The 22981-nt window shown below is 36.3% G+C and overlaps 1 protein-coding gene across 4 annotated transcripts in view; it reads left to right on the top strand.

Annotated features, from left to right (window-relative positions):
• Nucleotides 1-16492, top strand: part of LOC123306299 (neuropilin and tolloid-like protein 2) — a 414806-nt gene extending 398314 nt beyond the window's left edge. For all 4 annotated transcript variants that reach the window (XM_044888227.1, XM_044888225.1, XM_044888226.1 and 1 more), the window contains 3 exons: nucleotides 4548-4685; nucleotides 11821-12148; nucleotides 15667-16492. In XM_044888227.1, coding sequence (XP_044744162.1) covers nucleotides 4548-4685; nucleotides 11821-12148; nucleotides 15667-15887 — 687 coding nt within the window. In that variant the 3' untranslated portion in view covers nucleotides 15888-16492. The remainder of the gene's footprint in view (nucleotides 1-4547; nucleotides 4686-11820; nucleotides 12149-15666) is intronic.
• Nucleotides 16493-22981: the final 6489 nt, after the last annotated feature.

Genomic DNA, 22981 nt, shown 5'->3' with positions numbered 1-22981 from the left:
AACGCTAGTTGTTCCCAGTTATGATTGGCTGATTTTAGGGATTGATGTAGTATATCCTCAAACCGCTTATACTGGCCTTCTGGTTTCCGAACTCCCTCTGTGAATTCTCCATAAATAGCTATTTTCGGGAGTCTTGCATCTAGCATCCTCAGAATGTGGCCGCTCCAGCTGAGTCGGGCCCTCGTTACTTACGCGATGCAAGATTTCTGCATTTGATACTTTGTGGAACCATCTGATGTGCATTATTTGTCTTAGATGACGTTGTTGCAATTGTTCAAGCTGTTTAATATGTCGCCTGTAGGGCGTCCAGCTTTCGCTTCCGTAAAGAAGCGTTGAGAGGACCACTGCTTTATAAACAGCTCTCTTGGTCTTCAGAATGAGGTCGTGATTTTGAAACACTCTGTCAGCTTCCAGAATGCCTGCGATGTCGAATTGATACGATTGTGTATTTTCGTGTTCAGATTAGTCCTAGTAGATATTTATGAAGCTTGCCAAGTATTTGAACTGCTCGACCTGTTCTAGAGTATCGTCCTCCAAGCTAATATCTATCTGAAGGCTTTTGTCAATAATGAGTCTAAAATCTGAAGCTTCGTATATATGTTTATAGATGTCCAACATTATCTGTAGATCCTCTGAGCTGTAAGCGATAAGTGCGCAGTCGTCTGCATAATGAAGTTCCGTGATAAACTTCGTACGGGTTTTTGCTCTGAGGCGTTTCAAGTTAAACAGGCCTCCATCAAATCTGAATCCTTATCCAACACCTCTTACAGGTATACTCATGTAGCAATTATCGAGACGGCTATGGCGAGTATATTGAACAGTAAAGGCGCTAACACGCAGCCTTGTTTTATTCCAGAGTTGGTTAAGAAATCGTCGGTTATAGAGCCATGACGATCAGCCATAAATTTCGAGAGAATTTTATCGGCCAGACTATACAACGATATGTCCCTGTAATTGTTGCAATTTGAGGTATCGCCTTTGTTCTTATAGAGGTTGATAACTAAAGCGTCTCTGAAGTCTTGTGGCACATCTCCTTGTTCCCAGATCTTGCGGAATCAATGATCTATGCAAATATACAAAGGAGTCGAATTCAAAGTGCGGTTTAAAAGAGTGTATACAGGGGATCTCTATAAATTTCTGCTACTGAATAGTTCAAAGTTTGTTGGTAGGACTCTGTAATAAATAGATGAATAGTCCTCTAGTAATCTTCCATCTCTAGATCAGCAAACCGAAACTGAAGATAACCATTCCATGTTTAATCCTCGGTTGAACTTCCCCAGAATCCTCAAAGAGTATGCAAATAAATCGAAATGAGAACCTCAAGATCCCGCCCCACCGAAAGGTATTCCCGTTATTGTTGAATTAGGAGAGCAGCTGTAATATATATAACGCCATAATGCGCCGGGAGTTCATTCGGACCGAGTAAAAGTTTCACTTAAGTTCCGGAATTACATACAGTATTTGCATATCAAATAGAAGGAGAGTTATTGAAGCAGCGGGATAATCTTTATGAGTATCGTCCTAGATATTTCAGATAGCAAGGGATATTCGGTCCGATTTTCGTCGACTTTAATCGAGAACGAACCCTATAGAGGTGTGTAGTTCGTGAACGAACTAGTTCAATTGAACTATTCCGTGTAAGGATCGAAAGGAACTAGTTCACGAATAGTTCGAAGTATAGTTCACTCGTTCCCTGAATGACAGAAACGATCGATGGGTTCGCAACGTTTTCGTATCTCCTTCACCCTAAAAAGTTCATCGAATCTCACTGTATTTTTTATTTTATAACTATTGACCTCAATATATTTCGTTTTATTGATCTTTTTTCTTTTATTCTCGAAACAAATCCCAGAACCCAGCAAAAAGCATAAGGCTTGAAATAATGTACACTTCCACTTGTTTTCTCGTGAAACCCGTTAACCCGTATCAGAGTTCAGTTTCAATTCAACGTTAGTCCAGTTCCAGACATGAAAGAATGACTGCATATCACTAATTCATAGCATACCAATAACCGTCAATCGTTCCATGATTCATAATGGAAGTGAACGATTGTGAACTAGTGAACGATTCATGTGAACTATTCACCATCGTGAACGAGAACTAGTGAACTATATCCTCTGAGTGAACTAGAACTCCCACCTCTAGAACCCTATAACAGATGGGCGAACAGGGTGGAACTTGGGAACGCTGGATACTTAGTAGGCGAGTTAGTGGGAGAGCAAATTAAAGGCTATGTGGAGTATAACAATTATCCATAATGCAGTGAAGGGTCTGTTGAGTAGTGCTTGGGAAAGCGTCATTGAATGGATAAGAATTTGGTGCCATATTCAATTTCTGTTAGGTATGTGTTTTGGCATACGTAGATATTTTCCGTGCAGCAGTTATAATTCAATTGTACTTCTTTCACTCACTCTCAATTCGTTGAAAAATGTTTGCCTAGCCTCATCCAAAACGAATGATGAAGTTATCAATATTTATTTATTTATTTATATATTTTTTTATTTTTCTATCAAATAGGATAACAACGGGTATACACAAAAAACAACAAATAAAAAACAATATGTGCAACATCCTCTAGATCTACATATCACCCAAGAACATTTAAGATAGTTTTACCATGAAATAAATTGTTATGGATACAAAAATGAAAATTAACTAAACAACTTTAATCTTCTTTTAAATGGGCCAATCGGCATGAAAAGTTCACTATACTTAAAATTGAACAATCACACTGTTCTATTTATCGGAGAGTGTTTTTCATATTTGTACTGTGAAAGGCAACTTCCAAAAAAAGAGTGTTGCCCCACAATGATCGAGCTGAACATGCACATTTACGTACGACTGCAGAGTTGGTGAATCCACATAGTCATTCAACAGCTCATACAAAAACATATTATCACTATGATGATAGTTTAGTGTCTGAAAATATAATGAAATGAAAGGTTTAGCGGCATGCAGACAGGAATTGAATTCTGAAAAAAGTACCACCCAGAGCAGGATTCGAACCTACGACCCCCCGATTACCGGTCAGGTAGCCAGACAATGCAGATGGATCCTCACGTCAGCCCGGGTAGCTCAGTTGGGAGAGTACCTGACCGGTAATCGGGGGGTCGTAGGTTCGAATCCTGCTCTGGGTGGTACTTTTTTCAGAATTCAATTCCTGTCTGCATGCCGCTAAACCTTTCATTATATTATCACTATGTTCCCTACAACTTTCCAGTGAGTGGAAACAATAGTTTTTCCTAAGATTGATCGTACTCGGCATATTGTTGTAGTTTCCCGTGCAGAACTTGTTCTGCACCACTTCTAGTCTATATTATAAATCATATATTGTGGAGACACAAATGCAATATACAGGGTGTCTGTAAACAAATGCGAAGGACTTAGGGAGATGATTCCTCGATGAAGATAAGCAGGGGTAGTTCCTATAATTTTTTTTTTTGAAATCGACCTCCCTTTCAAGATACAGCTTTTGGAAGGCGATGACGATTTGACAGTTTTAATTTTTTTACGGGTTTTGGAAAACACTGAGTCATAAAATTATACATAATATAAAGCACTAAGTAGATGTTACTCATACAATTTTTTTAGATCTCATAACTTTATTATTAGGAGTTGAAAATAACAACCCCTTATGATTTTCCTTCAAAAATTGTTTTCGTTGGATAGATTTTCGAAAAATAAAATTATCTTATGGTTTTCCATTCAATTCTGGAGAAAAAACGTCTTATGCGAAATTTCGATACAGTCCATACTTTTCTCGGATAAATAAAAACATACAAGCAGTACACGAAGGTCTATGAGGCAGAGAGTTTATGCATGCATGTATTTTAGCGGGAGGTAGTTATTCTATGGAACAGTGATCAGAACTTCTTGTAAGTTTTTATTTATTCCGAGAAAAATATCGGCAGTATCGAGATTTTGCCAGAGACTTTTTTCTCCAGAATTGAATGGGAAACCATAAGAGAATTATAAGGAGTTGTTATTTTCAACCCCTAATAATAAAGTTATGAGATCTGAAAAAATGTTGTGAGTAACAACTACTGAGTGCTTCATAGTATGTATAGTTTTATGACTCAGTGTTTTTTAGAACCCGTAAAAAAAAAATCAAAAACTGTCAACTCGTCATCGCGTTCCAAAGGCTGTATCTTAGAAGGGAGGTTGATTTAAAAAAAAATTAATACAAACTACCCCTGCTTATTTTCATCGGGGAATTATCTCCTTAAGTTTTTCGCATTTGTTTGCAGACCCCCTGTATAGAGCCTTAAGGTCCTCGATAGAGATAAAGTCTCTGCACGTCCTCATCACAAATCGCAGCATTTAGCTAGCCTTGGTCACCATATACGATTATGTGGTATTATGATGTTTGATTCTCACCCCAAGATTTCTCACCTCATGCTGTCGCCGCAGTCCACAATGGCCTAGATATCAATCGTAAAGATTTATGTATTTTGCGGTTGAATGTTGTACAGCTACATTTATTCAAATTGAGATGCAGTTTATTTTTATGATATATGTCGCAATGTTTTATTTCGATTTTTTTCCAGGGACGTACTGAGAAGGGAAAAAACGATGAACAAATCACAATCATCATGATAGTATTTTCCTTGATTCTGACTGGAATGTGCTTCACTTTCATATACAACTGTGCTAGAAAATTAGTAAGGGACCATAGAACAATACAGGTGAGTAGACAATTCCCAAGAGTCAAATAGCTGGCTGTTTTCCTAAATTTAAAATTTATATATCATTGAAATTCTCATATCTCAAATATATCGAAAATTTTATTTTAGTTTAACATATTGTTTTTTGCCTGTATTTAGTTATGAAAATTCAGATTGAGAGTCAATGAGAGTCATCTAATTTTGCTGATGTTCTGATCACCATGAACTTAATGATTGATTAATTATAATCATTAATGATAATAATAATCAATTAATTATAATTATTTCGACAAGAAAAACAAACAATGACAGAAAAAAGTTATCAGTTTCAAATTCTACTGTTGACAAATTATCAAAAATTACTAATATCTGATATAGTAAAGGCATTCTACGTCAAAAAATTTTACATGTGTGAACTCTTAGTAGGTTTTGAAGGATCTCTTTTTCTAGCTTAGTTTCGAGTCGAGGTGGTTGATGATTTCCATAAATAATTTTCAATTTGATTTCCGCCTCTTACGAGAAATATGTATTGGAAAATGAAAGATGCATTGAAAATGTAATATTTTGAAAATTGTGGTAGGTCTACTTGGGTAGTTATGTAACTGCCTATCGTAGAAAAAGGAGTTGATGCTACGCCTGAATCTGGGTAAAAAAGTGAGGTTGTTAGCCTTGTAGCTCTGGTAGAAAATGAAGTTAAGGCTTGGCCTGCATAGAAGAGAGAGTTAATGCTCCGAGTAGAATTAGAAAAACCTCAAGGTACAGTTGAGTGCTGTGCATCTTGTTGGAAATCAAATCAAGTTTATTTGTCGAAGTTAAATTTCTCTTCCTTTTCATTACTTCGAGAGTTCGAAACTTCATGAAATATACTGGATTGGGTCGTCTTGTTGAAGCTAGTTTTCGAATGATTCACATTCAACAGGTCCTAGAAATCTTACCGTGTTGAACGCAACGGAGTCCGCATTCATCGCTTCTGAAATAAGTTCTCATGAATCTTTCAGTATTTACTTTTCCATCACTTGTTTGAACTGTTGAAAAAATTGCCTCTTTGTCTTTGCATGAGTCTCCGGAAACCCATTCGTGATTAGGCGGCTGTCATTCATCAAAGTCGTAACAAATATTCCGGAACCTTACATCATTCTTTCACCGAGAACCACAGACCTCAATCCATCATGATTAGAAGAGTCTGGGCGAAGACAAAGCAAAAGATGTGTAGTAAATTTTTCATCGCCTCCCGCAAAACACTGCCTGGAGTCCTGCAATCAATTCAAATTAGCGTAGAGCTCATGAGGCGAAATTCAAAAGTCGCTTTGTTTTCAACTTCTCAGTTCAGCGGTTGACAATCTCGTGATTTATGACTGACGGTAACGTTAACACACGGTTAACCCCCTGTTCGAGAACGCTCACGGCGAACCGTCGTGGTATTTTAATTTTCCGGCGAAAATGCCGCATTCGAAACGGCGCAGCGGCCTGGATGACAGGCTGTTGATCCCGCCGAATCGTCATTCATCAACTTGCTGTTATTGGTGTCATAAAAAGAACTCCTGAATGGACCCAGTAAGGAGAAATCGAATACGCGGCGTTATTCATCGGATTTTTCAATACCGCGCCTATTCTGACGTTTGAAAAGAAATTCAAATTCGTGTAAGATCATTGCAGTCGATATTTCTCTGGGGGAAATTTATGGTGGTTTACTAATACGAAATACAACATGTGGAAACTTTGGCACCTTATTCTCCAGGAAAGATAAGGCGAAGAATTTTCGAAATAAAATGAAATTTTCAATGATGTAAGAATTACCAGCAAAATTTAATACCTACAATAATTTTAGGCGTTTAAGTGATTTTATTACAAGAAGTTCATATAAATAAAGGTTCGCAAACGATTAGTTTAACAGAGCTAAAGAGTGTTGAATGTAAAAAAAATTATAGCACCTAGTGATGCCCACTCGTCTTCGAGAGTCTCTGTTCAAGATAATTGAGTTGGGGATGGTATAAAAACATTTCTTGTATATCGTTCACAATCATAAAATGAATAAGTCACCTGCATGAAACTAATACAGTAATAAAAAATAAATACTAACAACATCTATAGATCCAGAGAGACATTATTCAAGTAAAAGCAGAGATTATCCAAAGCAGTTCAAATGAGAAGTCACTTGAGGTCAGACTTAGACTTTGAGAAATTCAATAAATTCAAAATAAACACAGCGTTTACAGTGACAGAGCAATCAATGAAAATTGATTGCCTCGTTATTCCATCAGAAAAACAGAAGGTTAGAATATTGAATTTTAATGAGAAGACCGAATTGTAACAGTGAAATAGGCCAAGAGGTAAAAGTACATTGTCTAAGTCTGATCATCAATGAGAGATCAATACATTAGATGTGAGCTGACCAACAATCACGATTTAACCATGAGCAGTGCATGAATCTTACAAGTCAAATGAGAAGAGCAAAATGAATCAATCTAAGAAGTGATAGAATATTATAATTAATATGAGAAGAGCAAGAATATTATAATTAATTGGAAAGATCAAGAATTATTAATAAAATGAGAAGAACAATCATAATTAATCTGAGAAAAAGAATACTATAATTAATATACATTGCGTTGGTCTTGAAGAGTGCAAAAATGTATCAATGAATACAAGTAACATTTACACAGACGGACTGCTTACAAGTAAGCACGATTAGAACGTCCATCAGAAAAACAGAAGATACAATTGATAAATTATGAGAGGTACAAATCGAGAGTACTCTTGAGGGAAACCACTAATCGTTGTTTTCGAGAAGTGCAGACGGCTGAAAACTAACATCACTAACACTAAAGTCTCGTCTGGTGGGCACCACTAATAGCACCTGCAGGGATGTTGCATTGTAAAAGGAATAATGCTTTTCCATCATTTCTCATGAAAAATCATCAAAAAATTTATATTACCCAAATAATCCGAAGAGAAACGTTACTTTGTATAATCAAGCATTCTTTTACTAATTTCTCCCGTTGTCTTCATCTCTATAATTAATAATAGCAAAGCAGCTCCGTTCGTACCCTGGTGAGCGTGCACTCCATCAATTATCCTATATTTTCAAATTCACGACTTAATCAGACTTTCTTACCGACTAGAATGAACATTCATGCCCCAAGCGGGAAAACTTGTTTTTCCAGCGTCTCACAAAACCGGGTAATTCCTTTTGATACATTAAATAATCAGTCAGTTTTGCAATTTGATCCGGGCCTTAATGAATTGAAAACTTAATAATGGAGCCTCGAAGAGAAACCTCAACCACTGATGAAATTCTTCTTTTCAGATCAAAGTTTTCAGAGGTTCGCTAAAACTCAAACTTCTTCGTCCAGAGTTATTTGGCGAATTAATGTTGGCAAACGTCAATTCGAAGGGAAATTCATCACTGAATTCAACGGAGGGGAAGATGGCAGGAATTACACAATCGAATATTGGATCGTGTAGTTTGTTCATTTCTGATCCCAAATAAGATGAGAATAGAGATGGTAGCAAGGATGTTAATATATCTGGGATTTTGAACGAATCCTGAGTATTGGAATTGTTCAAAATTTGCTTTAAGACATTAATTAAATACTCATTCAGTCCTTTTATCAATATTTCTTGGCCAGGGAATAGTGTCAGTCTTTTTTCACACCATCGGGTTTTTACCGTCGGGTTTTTGACGGATGTCCCGATACATTGATATAATAGGATCTTCCACACGTGTTCCTGTTCACTTTCGCACCGGAAAACAACCAGATGATACTTTCGGCTGCGCTTATCGAGGTCCGGCTCATGAATCCTCATCGAGATATGGAGGAGAACCGGTTTTAACCCAACGGTTCAATTGTTTTTCCTCTTAGATATAGCCTAAATCCGAGTTTAATTCATAATCCGCTAGGCAACGTTTTGATTTTTGGATTCGCCAATAACAAACTTGAGATTGAACAGTTTGAGATGTGCACCGTACATATAAAACTCGATGAATAATTTTTCATCCGGTTGTTTTCAGGTAAAAGCCTAACGGTAAAAACCCATGGTGTGAAAAGAATCTTAGACTATAATGAAACAACATCTGAATGTGAGATAAAATAAACGAAATTAATTCAGATACATAATATCCGTAGAAATAAAATTTACAAATGTTACGATCTGCATCGAACTAGCGAACTATGATCACTCGAAGTATTCTCAGAAATACTATTCCATCAAGGAGTGGAGGATGCTGACCATCGTTTCGGTCTCATATGACTCCGTTAGAGCAACACAACTTATACCCCGACAACAATCGAATGAATATTGAGTGCTCATTTATTCTATGTGAGCAGTAGCTACGGTGAAGAAAACTCCCTAACTCCATCCGATAGGAAACGAGGTCAACTCACTTTCCTAATTCTCAGAGTCAAGAAGAGTTAGAAAAGGGAATTGTCCTCGTTTCCTAACAGATGACATTAGGTTGTTTTTCTTCACTGCAGCGACTTCTAACATCGATTAAAGAGGCCGTCAATTAATTCCATTTTCGTCGACGTATGAGTTGTATTACTTTGACGAGGTCAAACTAAAACGGAAACCAGTGGATGATACCATATCCACTATTTCTCGACGAAATGGTATTTCTGATAGTAAACGTAATTAATTAAAATGCATAACACTCGCTGATAACTAAATCTACACATGTTACGATCTGAACTAAACAACCCAAAGTACCATCACTAAAAGTGAAGTGAGAAATACCATTTCGTCGGGAAAGAGTAGGGGCAATCCTGGAGACTTTCTCTGGTAGGAGACTTGAACCACCTCAAATATTTCAATTCAAATTTCGCGCTACCGATATCGTGAATAGCTTGCGATATACTCGTTTCAAGGCACAACTAGTGGCAGCTCCATTTGCCCGCCATCAGAACAGTTCGGAAATGAGAGGGTTGAACGTGATATTGTTGTTAGGAAGTAACAAACTTAATAATTCTTGTTTGTTACACTGTCTGAAAAGTTTAATAGGTACGTGGTGTTATTTAGTTTCCCTAATAGCACACAACGTCCTTGGGACGTCCAATTCATGTCCATTTAACGTCGGAACGTCCATGTACTTGATTTGTATGTCCTTTGGACGTCCGTTTCCGGACAGTTTTAAGACGTCCAAGATGGATATCCATTGTTAGTCCAATTTATGTACAATGTCCGTATCGGATATCCATTGGATGCCCGTGATGGACATAATACGGACCATATGACACATGTCCGTATCATGTAGTCCCAAAATGGTCCCTGACCGACTTGATACATGCAATGTCAAATATATGTCCTTACTGGATATCCATTAGTTGTCCGAGATGAACATAGTACGGACCATATAACTTTTCATATATATATATATATATTACATGGTCCGTATAACGTCCATCACGGACACCTAGTGGATATCCGGTAGGGACATCTTTTGAATGTCCATACCGGATATTCACTAGGAGTCCGTAATGGACGTAATATGGACTAAATAACATGTATATATTACATGGTCCGTATAACGTCCATGACGGACACCTATTGGATATCCGGTAGGGACATCTTTTGAATGTCCCTACCGGATATTCACTAGGAGTCCGTAATGGACGTAATATAGACTGAATAACATGTATATATTACATGGTCCTTATAAGGTCCATGACGGACACCTATTGGATATCCGGTAGGGACATCTTTTGAATGTCCATACCGGATATTCACTAGGAGTCCGTAAGGGACGTAATATGGACCAAATAACATGTATATGTTACATGGTCCTTATAACGTTCATGAAGGACACCTAGTGGATATCCGGTAGGGACATCTTTTGAATGTCCATACCGGATATTCACTAGGAGTCCGTAATATGGACCAAATAATACATACATGTATATCAATGAACACCAAAATTTAATATTATTTTTCACTAAACTCCATTTTTCCGCTTTGTAGTATATGAATATCTTATGAATATTATATTATGTATAACGTTATGATGAACGAAGACTAAATACTTGAGTAATTACTATTATAAAATAATCTATATTTGAGTTTCAAGACTTCAGTTTTTATTATATGGTATTTCTGTATTAATCGACTACTATTCCATAAATCAGTTAACAATATAATGAATATGTTCCTACAAGTAGGTATATCGTATGGTCTCGGTAGCTAGGACGGTTGCACCGAAGACTCAGTAATGCGGTGTCCCCACGTACTCGCGAGTTCGAATCCGGGCCAAGTGTAAAAACTTTCTAGTAAGTATGGATGAAAATGAGAACAACACAGAAAAAATAATATCTGCGTCTGAGTGTAAGACACCCAATGTCTAGGACATAAAATTCTAATAGATAGGATAGCCAACGTCGTGGTAAATTTTTGTACCGTTGAGATTGCTAATGATGGTCCCAACGGGATATCCATTGGACGTCCGCGATGGACGTCCGAATTCTGTCCAAAGTTGTGACATTTGTACGTCCCTCGGATGTCCATAGAACGTCCATTGTACCAGAAATGGACGTCCCATGGATGTCCGTAATGTCCGAAGAGGACGTCCTATGGATGTCCATAGGACTACTTTGTGCTATTAGGGTTTATTGCTTTCATTGATTAATATTGTCTTACAAACGATGAGCCTTCTTGATAATAGTTGTAAAAGTTTCAAGAAAACATCTGTTGAATGGATTAAAAGGGAGGGCAGGAGACTTGACCCATGCTATGGTCGGGAGACATAATCAGTGGTCTAAGTTTCCCGCACTGGGCTAAGATGATAGTTTGCTTCAAAAAAAGAAAATTGAATTGAAGAAATAAATATAAAAATATACAAAGGTTGAAAAAAGTAAAAAAAACATCTCGGAAATAAGTGAAAGTGACTCTGAAATAGAAAATATGTATTTCATATTTGATGATGAAAACCTTGACATAGACAATCGTTGGTCATTGGAAAATGTTTTCTTTCAATGTTTTTCCAGATAAAAAATTTATGGTTGAGTCTCCCTCGCCTCCTGTTCAACTCTCCTATGGGTTAGAGAGACATAAGCCAATTTTCGGTTCCTAGATGAGGTTTATATTCAAAAAAGCAATACATTTCACCGATTTGAAGTAACACGAATTGTACTCAAAACGATATAACTCATCTGAATTTTTTTTCAAGGAATACATACGGCAAAGTCGAGAGCAGCTTGAGCTGGACAAACAAGAGCAAATGGAGAAAATGTCGAAGGCGGGGAGCAGGGGACCTCGTTCCAGCAGCGGCTCGCCGTCGATCGACAGGTTCGACATGACGAACGTGGGGGCCACCACCCCCTGCTACGTCCCCGGGGGGGAGCTCCTTCCTATCCTGATCAGGCACAGCGAACACAGCCTAAGCCCGCCGAACGGGGATCCCAACGGCCAGGGGATTTACACGGTGGACACGGAAAATTTGCCAGAGATGTGCGACAGTGCCTGCCAGACCAGGGAGAGTTTGTTCACTACTCAAGGTGCGCAGAAAACCTATCGATTATTCTACTCGACATAAGAAACACTGTTTGGGCTGGTTGAAAATTGTCTGTGAGTTCTGTTTTTGGCCAGTTCGAAAGTATGTATGCTTACGCTTAGTACATCTTAGAAATTAAATGAAGTCAGCAGTCAGAAGTACAACATCCGTTGCCATACGGTCGAAAATAATCCTAGCTTTTACTGCTGGTATAAGTTACAAAGAATCTTCATGTGAAATGGAATATTGATTATGATGAGTTCAGTAGCTTACTCATTGAGCTTAATCTCAAATACTGAGAGAAAGTTGTGGTTGGAAAAATTTTATTGACATAATGGACTGACCTGTTCGACAACTTTTAGGTCTTAACAATGAAGAGGCTGAATTTGAATGTGAATGACTTGTGTAATCCCACTTCACTTTCATTCCATGGAATTTTCGACTGGGATTATGATACCTATTATTATTACTTTAACTGAGAATTTTACTTAGCCACATCAACATAGGGAAAGTAGCAGTTGTATGCAGGAAATGAAGACAAAATACTTTTCTTTGCGGAAATATATTATGTATGTAGAGAACAGACGATGCAAATGGAAATTACACTCATACAATCTCACTTAGGTACTGAGAATCAATTCCAAATTACACAGGTTTCACTCAGAGTTTTATGAACTGCATCAACGATTATTCTCAATCAGAATCAGATTAATCTGAACTGCCATTTTCATTTCAATTTCTTCACCATACGGAGAACGAAAGTAGCGTTTTTGAATGCTTTGAGAATCAACTTATCATAAATTCAGAAGAGCCATTTAAAGGAGTTAATACCACGGAACTTTCTAGCCATCCGTATAAGATGTAAAGGGGGAAAGACTACCAGAATGTGGGGGGTTGCTACTCGCCAGAACACTTGAACGATAATTAGAAGTTACGAATATTACAATAGTTTTCACTTTCGTCGAAGAGATGGCAGCACTTAAAGAACGTCCTTTTTCAATTTCACCAAGATACGAATTGTAGCCAATGGCGAGACTTTTCGAGAAATGTTTTCATGTGGAAATTTATAGAAGAGATAATTTCACCTGCGGAAGTTAAAAACGTAAATGAATATTTGTTCTTCAATGAAAAAAAATTTTTATTTTTTTTTTCGTTTGACGAATAAAAATTTTTCTGACTTTCCGAGATGACGAACTAATTGAATTAAATCATTATGAAAAATTGAAAACCCTATATAAATAAGTGGTTTCTGACGTAAGATATTCATTTTCTCTTTTTGAACTGACCACTGAAACGGTGTAGACATCTCTTAACATCAATCCATAGCAATTCAAATTATGACATTTCAGTGATGCCAATTGATTTATTGTAGGACTTGAATGTTGCTCCAAAATTTTAAATAATGATCACAGCAAGGAGCAAGATACAAGTCTTGCACCTCTAATAAATCTATTAGCATCAGAGTAGCATGAGCTGTATGAAGAACAAAGTAGGTACTTGTGATAAGAAGAAATACCTGCAGTCCTATGAGTAGTTGAAAACCTCCAGTCCCTTACGAACAGAACAAAATTTTCACATGAAGTTCCTGCAATTGCAATCAGAAGACAAAAGAATTATCTTCTTATGTGATTAATTACACGACTCTACAAAAAAATTCTCGTTCTTTGTCCTAACAATTATAATAGGATTTTCCGGTTAATTATGCACAAAAACGAAAAGAAAATACCCTTTTTTGGTATAAAGTTTGCTTTTGTGATAGTTATAGTATTAATACTCACTCTTCATTTTTTTAATAATTTTCAATAATTCAAAATGACCGCGCGATGAGAGTGGGGTGTTTACGTTTGCAAGGTGCCGCTAGAGGGCACTCGTGTCATAAACAACGATCAGGTGTTGTATAAAAGCCCAGACAATCTTCAAATGTCGCCAAGAAAGTGTAAATACGATGCTGATGCATTTTGTTTTATATGTGGTCAATTTATTATATTTCGTGACGTGAAATACGAATTAAAGACATTTCACGTTTCCTCTGAAGCCTATGAAGCATATTTCGACTTTCTAGTTTGAAATCAAAACAAGCCATGGGCTCCACATGTTGCTTGTAGTTAGTGTAAATGACATCGTTGAATCAGTCTCCTAAGCACAGAAGCAAACTTTTTCATGCCATATATTTTTTTTTCGTCTAATTAGGATCTGAACTATCGAAATTTTATGCTTTGCAGTCAAAGTCAAATTTGGTGTTGACCCGTGTTATACTTCGTTGATCACCTGAAATGTCTCTAGTTTCCTGACACTTGAGTCTTGCTTGTATCGACCAAGAGTAAAATTTTGGAAAATCCATGTTTCTTTGAAGAAAAAAAGTAGTCATAATTATTCATTTTGTAAGCTTTTTACTAGTTCATTCTTTTTCGAAGTTTCAAGCTTTTGAAAACAGTTCTATTTAACCCCTTTCAAACCCACGTTGTGTTTTATGTATTCCCCAAAGCTGTATGACGATCATTAGCCAAAATCATCGAGTTAATTTTTCAATATCAACACAAAAGAGTGTGATGCGTTCTTCTGAAAAAATTCAAATTTATAAATTAAAAACCATCGAAGGAGCTTAAATATACCTACTAACTCTTTTTGTAAATATCATATACTCATCTATTATCAGATTGCATATAGCAATTTGGTCAAATTATCGACATCAGCAACTGGTTTTGTACGTTTTCATACTTATGGCCTGAGTGAGTTCTTTGTCAACATTTACCTCAGAAAGATGCAATATTCAAAACAAGTCATTAACTTCTTCTCAAGGCAACAATAACTCACTGTAAGAAATGAGTTGAAACTTTTGTAGAAATGTAAAACTCATAGTGAACTATAAAATATCCGATCCTTGATTCTCACAGCTGCAAGAGTGAAAATTGGCTTTGCATTTTCACGGTCACCCTCAAAATAATTCAATAACAAAGCTATCATAAATTTCCAGTCGGATTTGATGAAATTTGGAAAAGCTTTCTCAGGAATCGAAATATGAAAATTTGGTACTTCTGAAAAGAATATAATTAATTGAGGAAAACTTATGAAATATGAATATAACAGACGAGAATTAATCGAAAGAAACCAACACCAAAATTTATGGGAGTTAACCTAACTCTTTCACCGAAACAAAACGAAATAAATCGCTAGTGTAACGGCAATGTAGCATCGTGTTGACAATACAAAATGTGAGAAATTGCTACGTTTTGTGCGAATTCTGAGGTGAATACAGTTGACACGACTGATCGGCCGTTCGGGACGTCATTTCATATTTTCTTTGAATTCAGCCTAATAAGACTAATCAAAATACATCTTGATAAGGCAAGGACGCTGACAAGGCCTGAACTTTTCACGAAAATCGAGCCCAAGACTGCTTTCAATGGCTATCTAGACTAGAAGCCAAAATCAACCATTTTGGGAAACCCTCTATATTCTCGGTTGATGTACATCATTGCTTATATGTCTGGTGAAAATATTTATCTATGAAATTTTTTCCAGGTTACAGTTCCGGCAACAGTACGCCCAGCCATTCCATGCGTACCAACTCCCCGCCAGCGCCTTTCAGCACCTTCGGCTACAAGAAGGAGAACAACAAATTCAAGGCGGAGGCCACAATAGAGATGGGTCAGCACGCCGCCAACAAGTACGACGAGAAGACGAAGAGGCCGTACAGCGTGCAGACGACAAAATCGGCGCCGGACGTCATCGTCACCCACTGACATTTATTGAGAGCCGAGTGGGAGCCTTACAAGCGAAGACATCCACGCCGGCAGGACGCTGAAATCCTCGTTTGTCCAGACCACAGAGACTTCGTAGACATAGAACGGTGCTCGGAACGCCACGTTCAGACGCAAACCTACGACGAAGAGTTTTTCCGGATCACGTGACAGTTCGGGGTGGGCGAGGAGGCCGTGAGCATGCACTTTTGAGGTGACCCAATAGAAGGGTGGGGGATTTGGAAATGAAGCAGGTTGAATTTTTCAACTTCTATCGGAAAATTTTCATGGGGAGGTTATGACAACAGCTTCTCGTGTCTTGATCCATCATTATTTGTATAAATCTGAAGCGGTTTCTATACCTAAATGTTCCATGGAGCTGCAGAACCACTATATTTCTCTAGAAAATAAATAATTTTCCTGGAAACAGTGAGAATTAAACTGTGTCAGCTTATAATCATTGCGTATAAACGTATTTAAGAGACTGAAATTACGCATGCAACTCAATCAGTACCAATTTCCATAATTACAATAGGGAAACATATTTATGATAATTTTTGATATGGATTTATGAAATTTTACTGACATCTCAGAAAGGCGTTAAAATAAAAGAAGAATAAAAAGGCATTAAGTTTTCATTCACAAGTTACCTCAATTATCTCAAACAGTTACGTCGTACTGGTATTCTTTCGATGTCCAGTGACGGGATCTCGAAAACCAGAATAGCTAGAGCAAAACCGATTACACATTTTTGAGCGCTATTTCGGAGAAACAAAGAATTGCGAAAACTGTAGCCTCCTTCGTCTTCGAGCTATTAGCAAAAAATGAGATTTTGACGATTTCGAAAAGTTCTCACTACTTTTTTTCATCTTTGAATTTATAAATCTAAAACTTGAACCTTCTACAGGCACTTTTTCACGTAGAATCAAATGAGAAGCCCGAAACCCGACTTGACTAAGCAGCAGATAGGTCAACTTGGTGGACCGAGTCTAGTTCAATATCTTGCGCTGGATAATTGCGAATTAAAAACTTGTATGGTAAAAAATATCTATTCGGCTTCGAATACCCTATTACCACTTACACTAGATTTCGAAAATTACGTTTGAGTGACATTTGAGTTACGTTATAGTTAAGTTTATGTTGAACACTTTCATGTGAAACTTAGTATACTTCAAATTTGCTTATTACATTGGAATTGTGTTCAATTGGCTCACGTTCACTGATGTGAATGCCCAGTAAACACAAGACATCCATAAGAGTTCCATAATTGGTACACATGGACATGGACATCCTATGGACATCCATTGTACATTCATTCATGAACGTAGTGTAAATTTCCAATAATGGACATCCATTGTACATCCATTCTTGGATGTATTGTAGATATCCTATAATGGACATCCCATGTACATCCATTAATGGACGTACTTTGGATAACCAATAATGGAAATCCATTGTACACTCATTCATAGACGTACTAGGGATATAATGATCTCTCCTTAATTATTGAAGTATTTTGTAAGCTGAAATGGATATCCATATATTGCCTCAAATAATTGACCAATGATAGGTATGAGACGATCATCCGAAAAAAAACCTGGAACTGTTGAACAAATCTTTCAAAATTAAACAGGAATCAGCCATGTAGGTACAACTCTGATTTTACAGCCGGGCCTTACAATCATTTTCTTGAAGATATAATATATCAAACTGCAGCCTCAAGCAGGAAAATCACAGAAAGTTGTGTCTGAGATCTAAATGGTGCATATTTCAAATATTATGGAGCTTTCCGGTTAGAATATTCTAAAAAGTCGCCAGAATTTTCCTCCCGCGGGAAATATCCCCCGCAATAAAAACCAACATCATATCATTCCACCCTTTCGCTCAGCCCCACTTAACTTTGAAAATCTGAAAAGGAAGTCATGTATGATACATGTCCTTTTTTCCCGAATGAATAAAAAAGGAATTTTCGAAATACATATTTGGGTACTTCATACCATTTGTTATAATGAAATTCTCTCCTGCAGAATTCCATATTGTTTATCCATTAATATTCATTATGGAGAATACGTAAATTACTTGTGGGGATGTTGAAGGGATGTTTTAAGAAATCTTATCAATATTAGTTATATTTGATACATTTATAACATCCTGATTGCAAATCACGAAAGAAATCAAGACAAATGATCACATGATAAAATAATAATAATAATATTGTAACGGATTTAGTTTGCAAAAAGGTTTAATCTCGAGCGCCAGCTATTCTTTCAATAGGGAGGAATAGCAAACCCACCCAGGTACCTACTAGTCGGAGACAGAGTTCGGGGTTATCTAAGGTGGTAGCGATAACAAGTACTTTAAAACCGGATTTATTACAATAATCTAAATTACAGTTAACCATACAATGATTTCCAAGTCAAGAAATATATACAGCTGATGACCCAGTTCAAAATGGAGAAAACAGAAATGTAACAATTCATCTGTCACGGCGATCAGAAATTCAAAATCAATACAGTGAAATTAATGAATTAAACAATATTCAAATCAATTATATTCAGGAAAAATATCAGGTATTGAAGAAAGAAAGAAATCAATAGCGATCACTTTGATTCCTTCTGAGACAATGAGGGATATACGGGTTTACACAAAATTTACAGTAACCGGTTGTCTCAGAAAGATCCAAGTACCTGTAATCGGTTAATTTAGTGATGGGTTTGATCCCGAGCACTTTCAGTGATTTTTAGTGTACAGGCCAATCAGAACTGAAACTTCAATAAACGGAATGGGGTTGATGCAGGTGAAACACAATGCAACAATTTACATTATAACGGGGTAGTTTATCGTGGTCACTTCGTGGCAACCTTGGGTGTACACGCCAAGCATTACCAGCAGAAAGACTTCGAGACCTCTGCCGATTGGTTTCCGTCACCAGAGAGCCAGGCGACAGAAGTCTGCGGCTGCGATAAACGGGAAATCTAAACGGAACACAACAGGGTTAGGACGGTGACGGGATAGGTTACTGTGGTCTTTCCGTGGGAACCTTGGGTGTACACGCCAAGTATTACCAGCGGAACGACTTCGAGACTTCCGTCGGTTGGTCTTGGTTCACCAGAGAGCCAGACGACAGAAGTCTGCGTTAAACAGGGGGATTAACACAATTAAACAAATAAAAGAATGCAACTTTGAATCACGAAGTATGCGGTATCAAGAAAAGACTTACGGTTTGTTCCGGTACGGTTACACCACCAATAATAGAAAAGAAAAAGAAACAGATCAAAGGATCTTCGAATTTAGAAAAATCAATAGCGAAATGAATGACGTATGACGAATAAAGAATGAATGAATTGCCGAATAAAGAATGACGAATAACTGTAGAACTATCAATCATGAATCAAGAATAAAGAATAAAAAATGCCGTTCGTTTGGTGTTGCGGCCCTATTTTTCAACTTTCCCACATGTGGACGGTCATGTGATCAAAATTGCATCCAAAAATTCGGTATTCTCGAATATTCTCCCCAGCAGAAATATTCTCGGTGGCGGTTATCTCTTTATCGGTAAAAAATAACACTCGTTATCTGCAATCCACGTTGTTTTATTTTTGTGGACGGAAAATCAACGCCGAATGCAGAAGGACACTTTTTCTTTGTGTTGGGTTCTTACGGCGGATTACTGATGGAAATTTCAATTTTACGGAATTTGAATTTAATCTTTCAGGATCTGAAAAATATTTCTAAAATGAAACGGAATATCTATATTAAAACTGAAATCTCCATCAGACGCTGTTGCATTGCTTCAACTGGAAAATTCAGGGAAACGGACATTTAAAACGAGGCTTGATTTTTATATAAAACAATCAATTATCGTTACAACATATCATTCTTAATTTAATATCATATTTATTAATTTTCTCCGCTATTCAAACTTTAACAAATGCAAAGACGATCATGTTCAACCTGTAGGTATGAACAAGAAAAGAGGTTATTCACTATCACCACTTTATTTTGTTGGAATTTCTCATTTCATGAAGGATGATAAAATGAGGATTTGGGTTTATTTCAGTGGAGACGATTTGCTAGCTAGGCCCATTATTTGAATATCACATTCGTGATATATACGTGAATAGTAAACGACACACGAATTACGGGTGAAAAACTACAATTGAGATATAATTTTTCAAGAATGTAATCTCTCTATCTGAAAACAACAAACCCATTTTCAAAGTGGATTGTAATAGAAGTTTAAATCTCAACGAGACTTCATTTTCAAGATTCATTTTACCACGTTTTTTATATTATACTTGTATAAAATACGACTGGTAAGATGACCCAAGAATAAATGAATATTTGGAAAATATAGTCCAAGATCTCCTTTTTTATGATGAATTCAGATATCACTATTTAGATGGGAAAATATGAAGATATCGTGAAATTGATGCTGTTTCCTAAAAAACTTCAACTAATCACGGATTCCGGGGTGGATCTCTACAGAGAAACCTAATTCTCTAAAATGATTTTTCTGATCCAAGTTATCGTTTATAATGGGGCAAAAAAATGCTGTTGTCATCTCTTCTCGTCGCTCACTTTGTTCGAAAAAAATCCATTTGTGAGAATACCATGAAATAATTTCCTATTGTGAAAAACTTCCTACTTGAGTTTATAGGAAATGTCAAACTCTAGTCACTTTCGTATTCGCTTCAGATGGTTTTTATCACCTCAAAAATTTAGTACTCACAAGTGTGGAATGATTCAACTAAGAATTTAACATAATCCGAATTCTAAACTATAATGGATATTACAAAATGCTCACGATCTCCTAGCCTAAGACAAACTAAATAAAAAAATTGGTGCCAAGTACACGGACATTTAAATTTTCGCGTGATATTGTAGGGAATTAATAATCGGTCTCGATTGATTTTACAATCGATGTAAAATGTGAAATAAATAAATATTACATTTGTACTTATAGTTAAATCGAATTGTTTGAATTTGAAGAGACAATCAGTTGTGTTGCTAATGAAATTTGTTTATTGATCTGTTGTCCACTCGATTATTTGACGGATGTTTCAAGAGATTTATGGAAGAATGAGTTTTGAAAATAAATATTATCAACTTTGTGATTTTTTTCATAAATCCTATCAAAGTTTTGAATTTCTAATGAAACTGCTGAAAAGTTTATTGTTTTGAGGCCTTTGAGGGTTCATACTCAATGGTTAGATAAAGGAATACATAAAAGTCATGATAATACTGATGTTGTCCATCCATATATGTCATCCTGACGCTAAACCCATATTGATTGGGGAAGCATCAATAGGACGCATTTTAGGACGCAAGGTGTTAAGATATTTTTTTCAGATATAAAATATAAAGGATCTCTGCCAGCATCCTGAAACACAGGTAAGTCGTCGGCGAGATATACAGGGAGAGTCTTTGACTCTTGCGAATATTTCAACAGTAGATTCTTGAGGTCAGAAGAAACATTTTTTCCTAAACCATTTTTTCCGATTCGGCACTGATAAAAAGATACAGCCATTTTAAGTTTTCATAATGAGCTGCTCCACTCATGGCAAAACTAAATAACCTTCAGAATAACTAGCTAAATCTGACACTACACATCGGTGGATCTTTCAAACAGAGTTTAATTAAGCCGAAGTAACCAATTTTTCAAGTTTCACAGATCATTTTCACATCAAATGACTCGAAAATGGCGCATTGTACGAGAAAATTGAGCAATACTTTTATTTTACCAAACGTTTAAATATTCCTTAGATAGCGTCAACATAGTTTCAAAAGTTGGCTTCTTTGAATTATTGGTATTTTTATGGTACACGTAACACGTAATGGTCATAATGAGAATACTGGAAGACGTGGGTGATATCTTGTGTTCGAAAAAAATTCATCATATAAAAATAAAAAACTATATTCCGAAATTCATTTCATTCGATGAAACCGTTTGTGAGATAGAACTAAAAATCACATTTTTTTTTGGTTCTTCAACAGCCTATATCTTTTAAACCGAGTCGATTCAGAAAAAAATGGTGTAAGAAAAAACAGGTTGCCTTTGGCCTCAAGAATCTACTGTTAAAATATTTGTCAAAGACTCACTTTCTATAGCAAAACTTGTGTCATCATTAAACAACTTATGTTGGTAAAAATCATATAATTCTGCTTTCAGCTGTTTTGAAAACATATTTGATTATACCCTTGAGTATTGTTGAATACACAAAGATTACCTATATGTTAGAAGTAGGAGGTAAAATTCTATAGGTAATTTAGTAGTATAATAAAGTCATATGATACTCGATGGGTGATCAAACTCTAATAGAGTAATCTCATATCATAATATGAATCTTTATGATACCTATACTCGTATCGTAAATATATATATTTTATGTCATTGCTCGTCGGGACTTGTGAACATTGCATTGTGAATTCCCAGCGTTTGTCGTTTGGACGATTCATGTATGTGAAACTTTATTTCTTATATTATTCGACTCCAACTAAAAATCCTGGAATATTGCAGCCTGGATTTATTACCCAGATTTCGGGAATCAATTATTTTGTTATGAAAATATTCAAATTTCCCTTGCCATCTAATCTGCCTTTTAGATTACATCGTCAAAAATAATTTCGCAGTTGAAATTGAAAATTTGCCCTATCCTTGCCTTTATTTCTTCCATTTAATCAATAATGGACACTTATTATGAAATCAATTCTTTCACATTGGTAGGATTATTGCAATTAAACTTGAGTAATTTCATGCATTCAAATTGTGTAAATTACGATATTGATTGAAGCGTTGGGGCTGATATCATCTTGATTCTTAATAGTCCATCAAAATTAGTGGTCACGATATTCATTCGTTTATTTTAAAAAACGAATACAATAGGCTATTAGATTTCCACTATTATATTCAGGGGAAAGTTCACAATAGATGCATTACTATTTCGAATATAAAGAGAAAAAAAGATAAATACTAAATTATTGTCATCCAGAAAGAAGAAAATAAAAGAAAAAAAATAGAAATCTAAAAACAAAACAAAAATAACAATATTGTTATAATGTTGAAGATAACATATAACTGAACCATGTGGTTCATG

Source organism: Coccinella septempunctata, chromosome 2 (genome assembly GCF_907165205.1).
Source record: "Coccinella septempunctata chromosome 2, icCocSept1.1, whole genome shotgun sequence".
Taxonomy (NCBI): domain Eukaryota; kingdom Metazoa; phylum Arthropoda; class Insecta; order Coleoptera; family Coccinellidae; genus Coccinella; species Coccinella septempunctata.
Note: the sequence above shows the minus strand (reverse complement) of the source record. Positions and strands in the feature narration are given on the sequence as shown.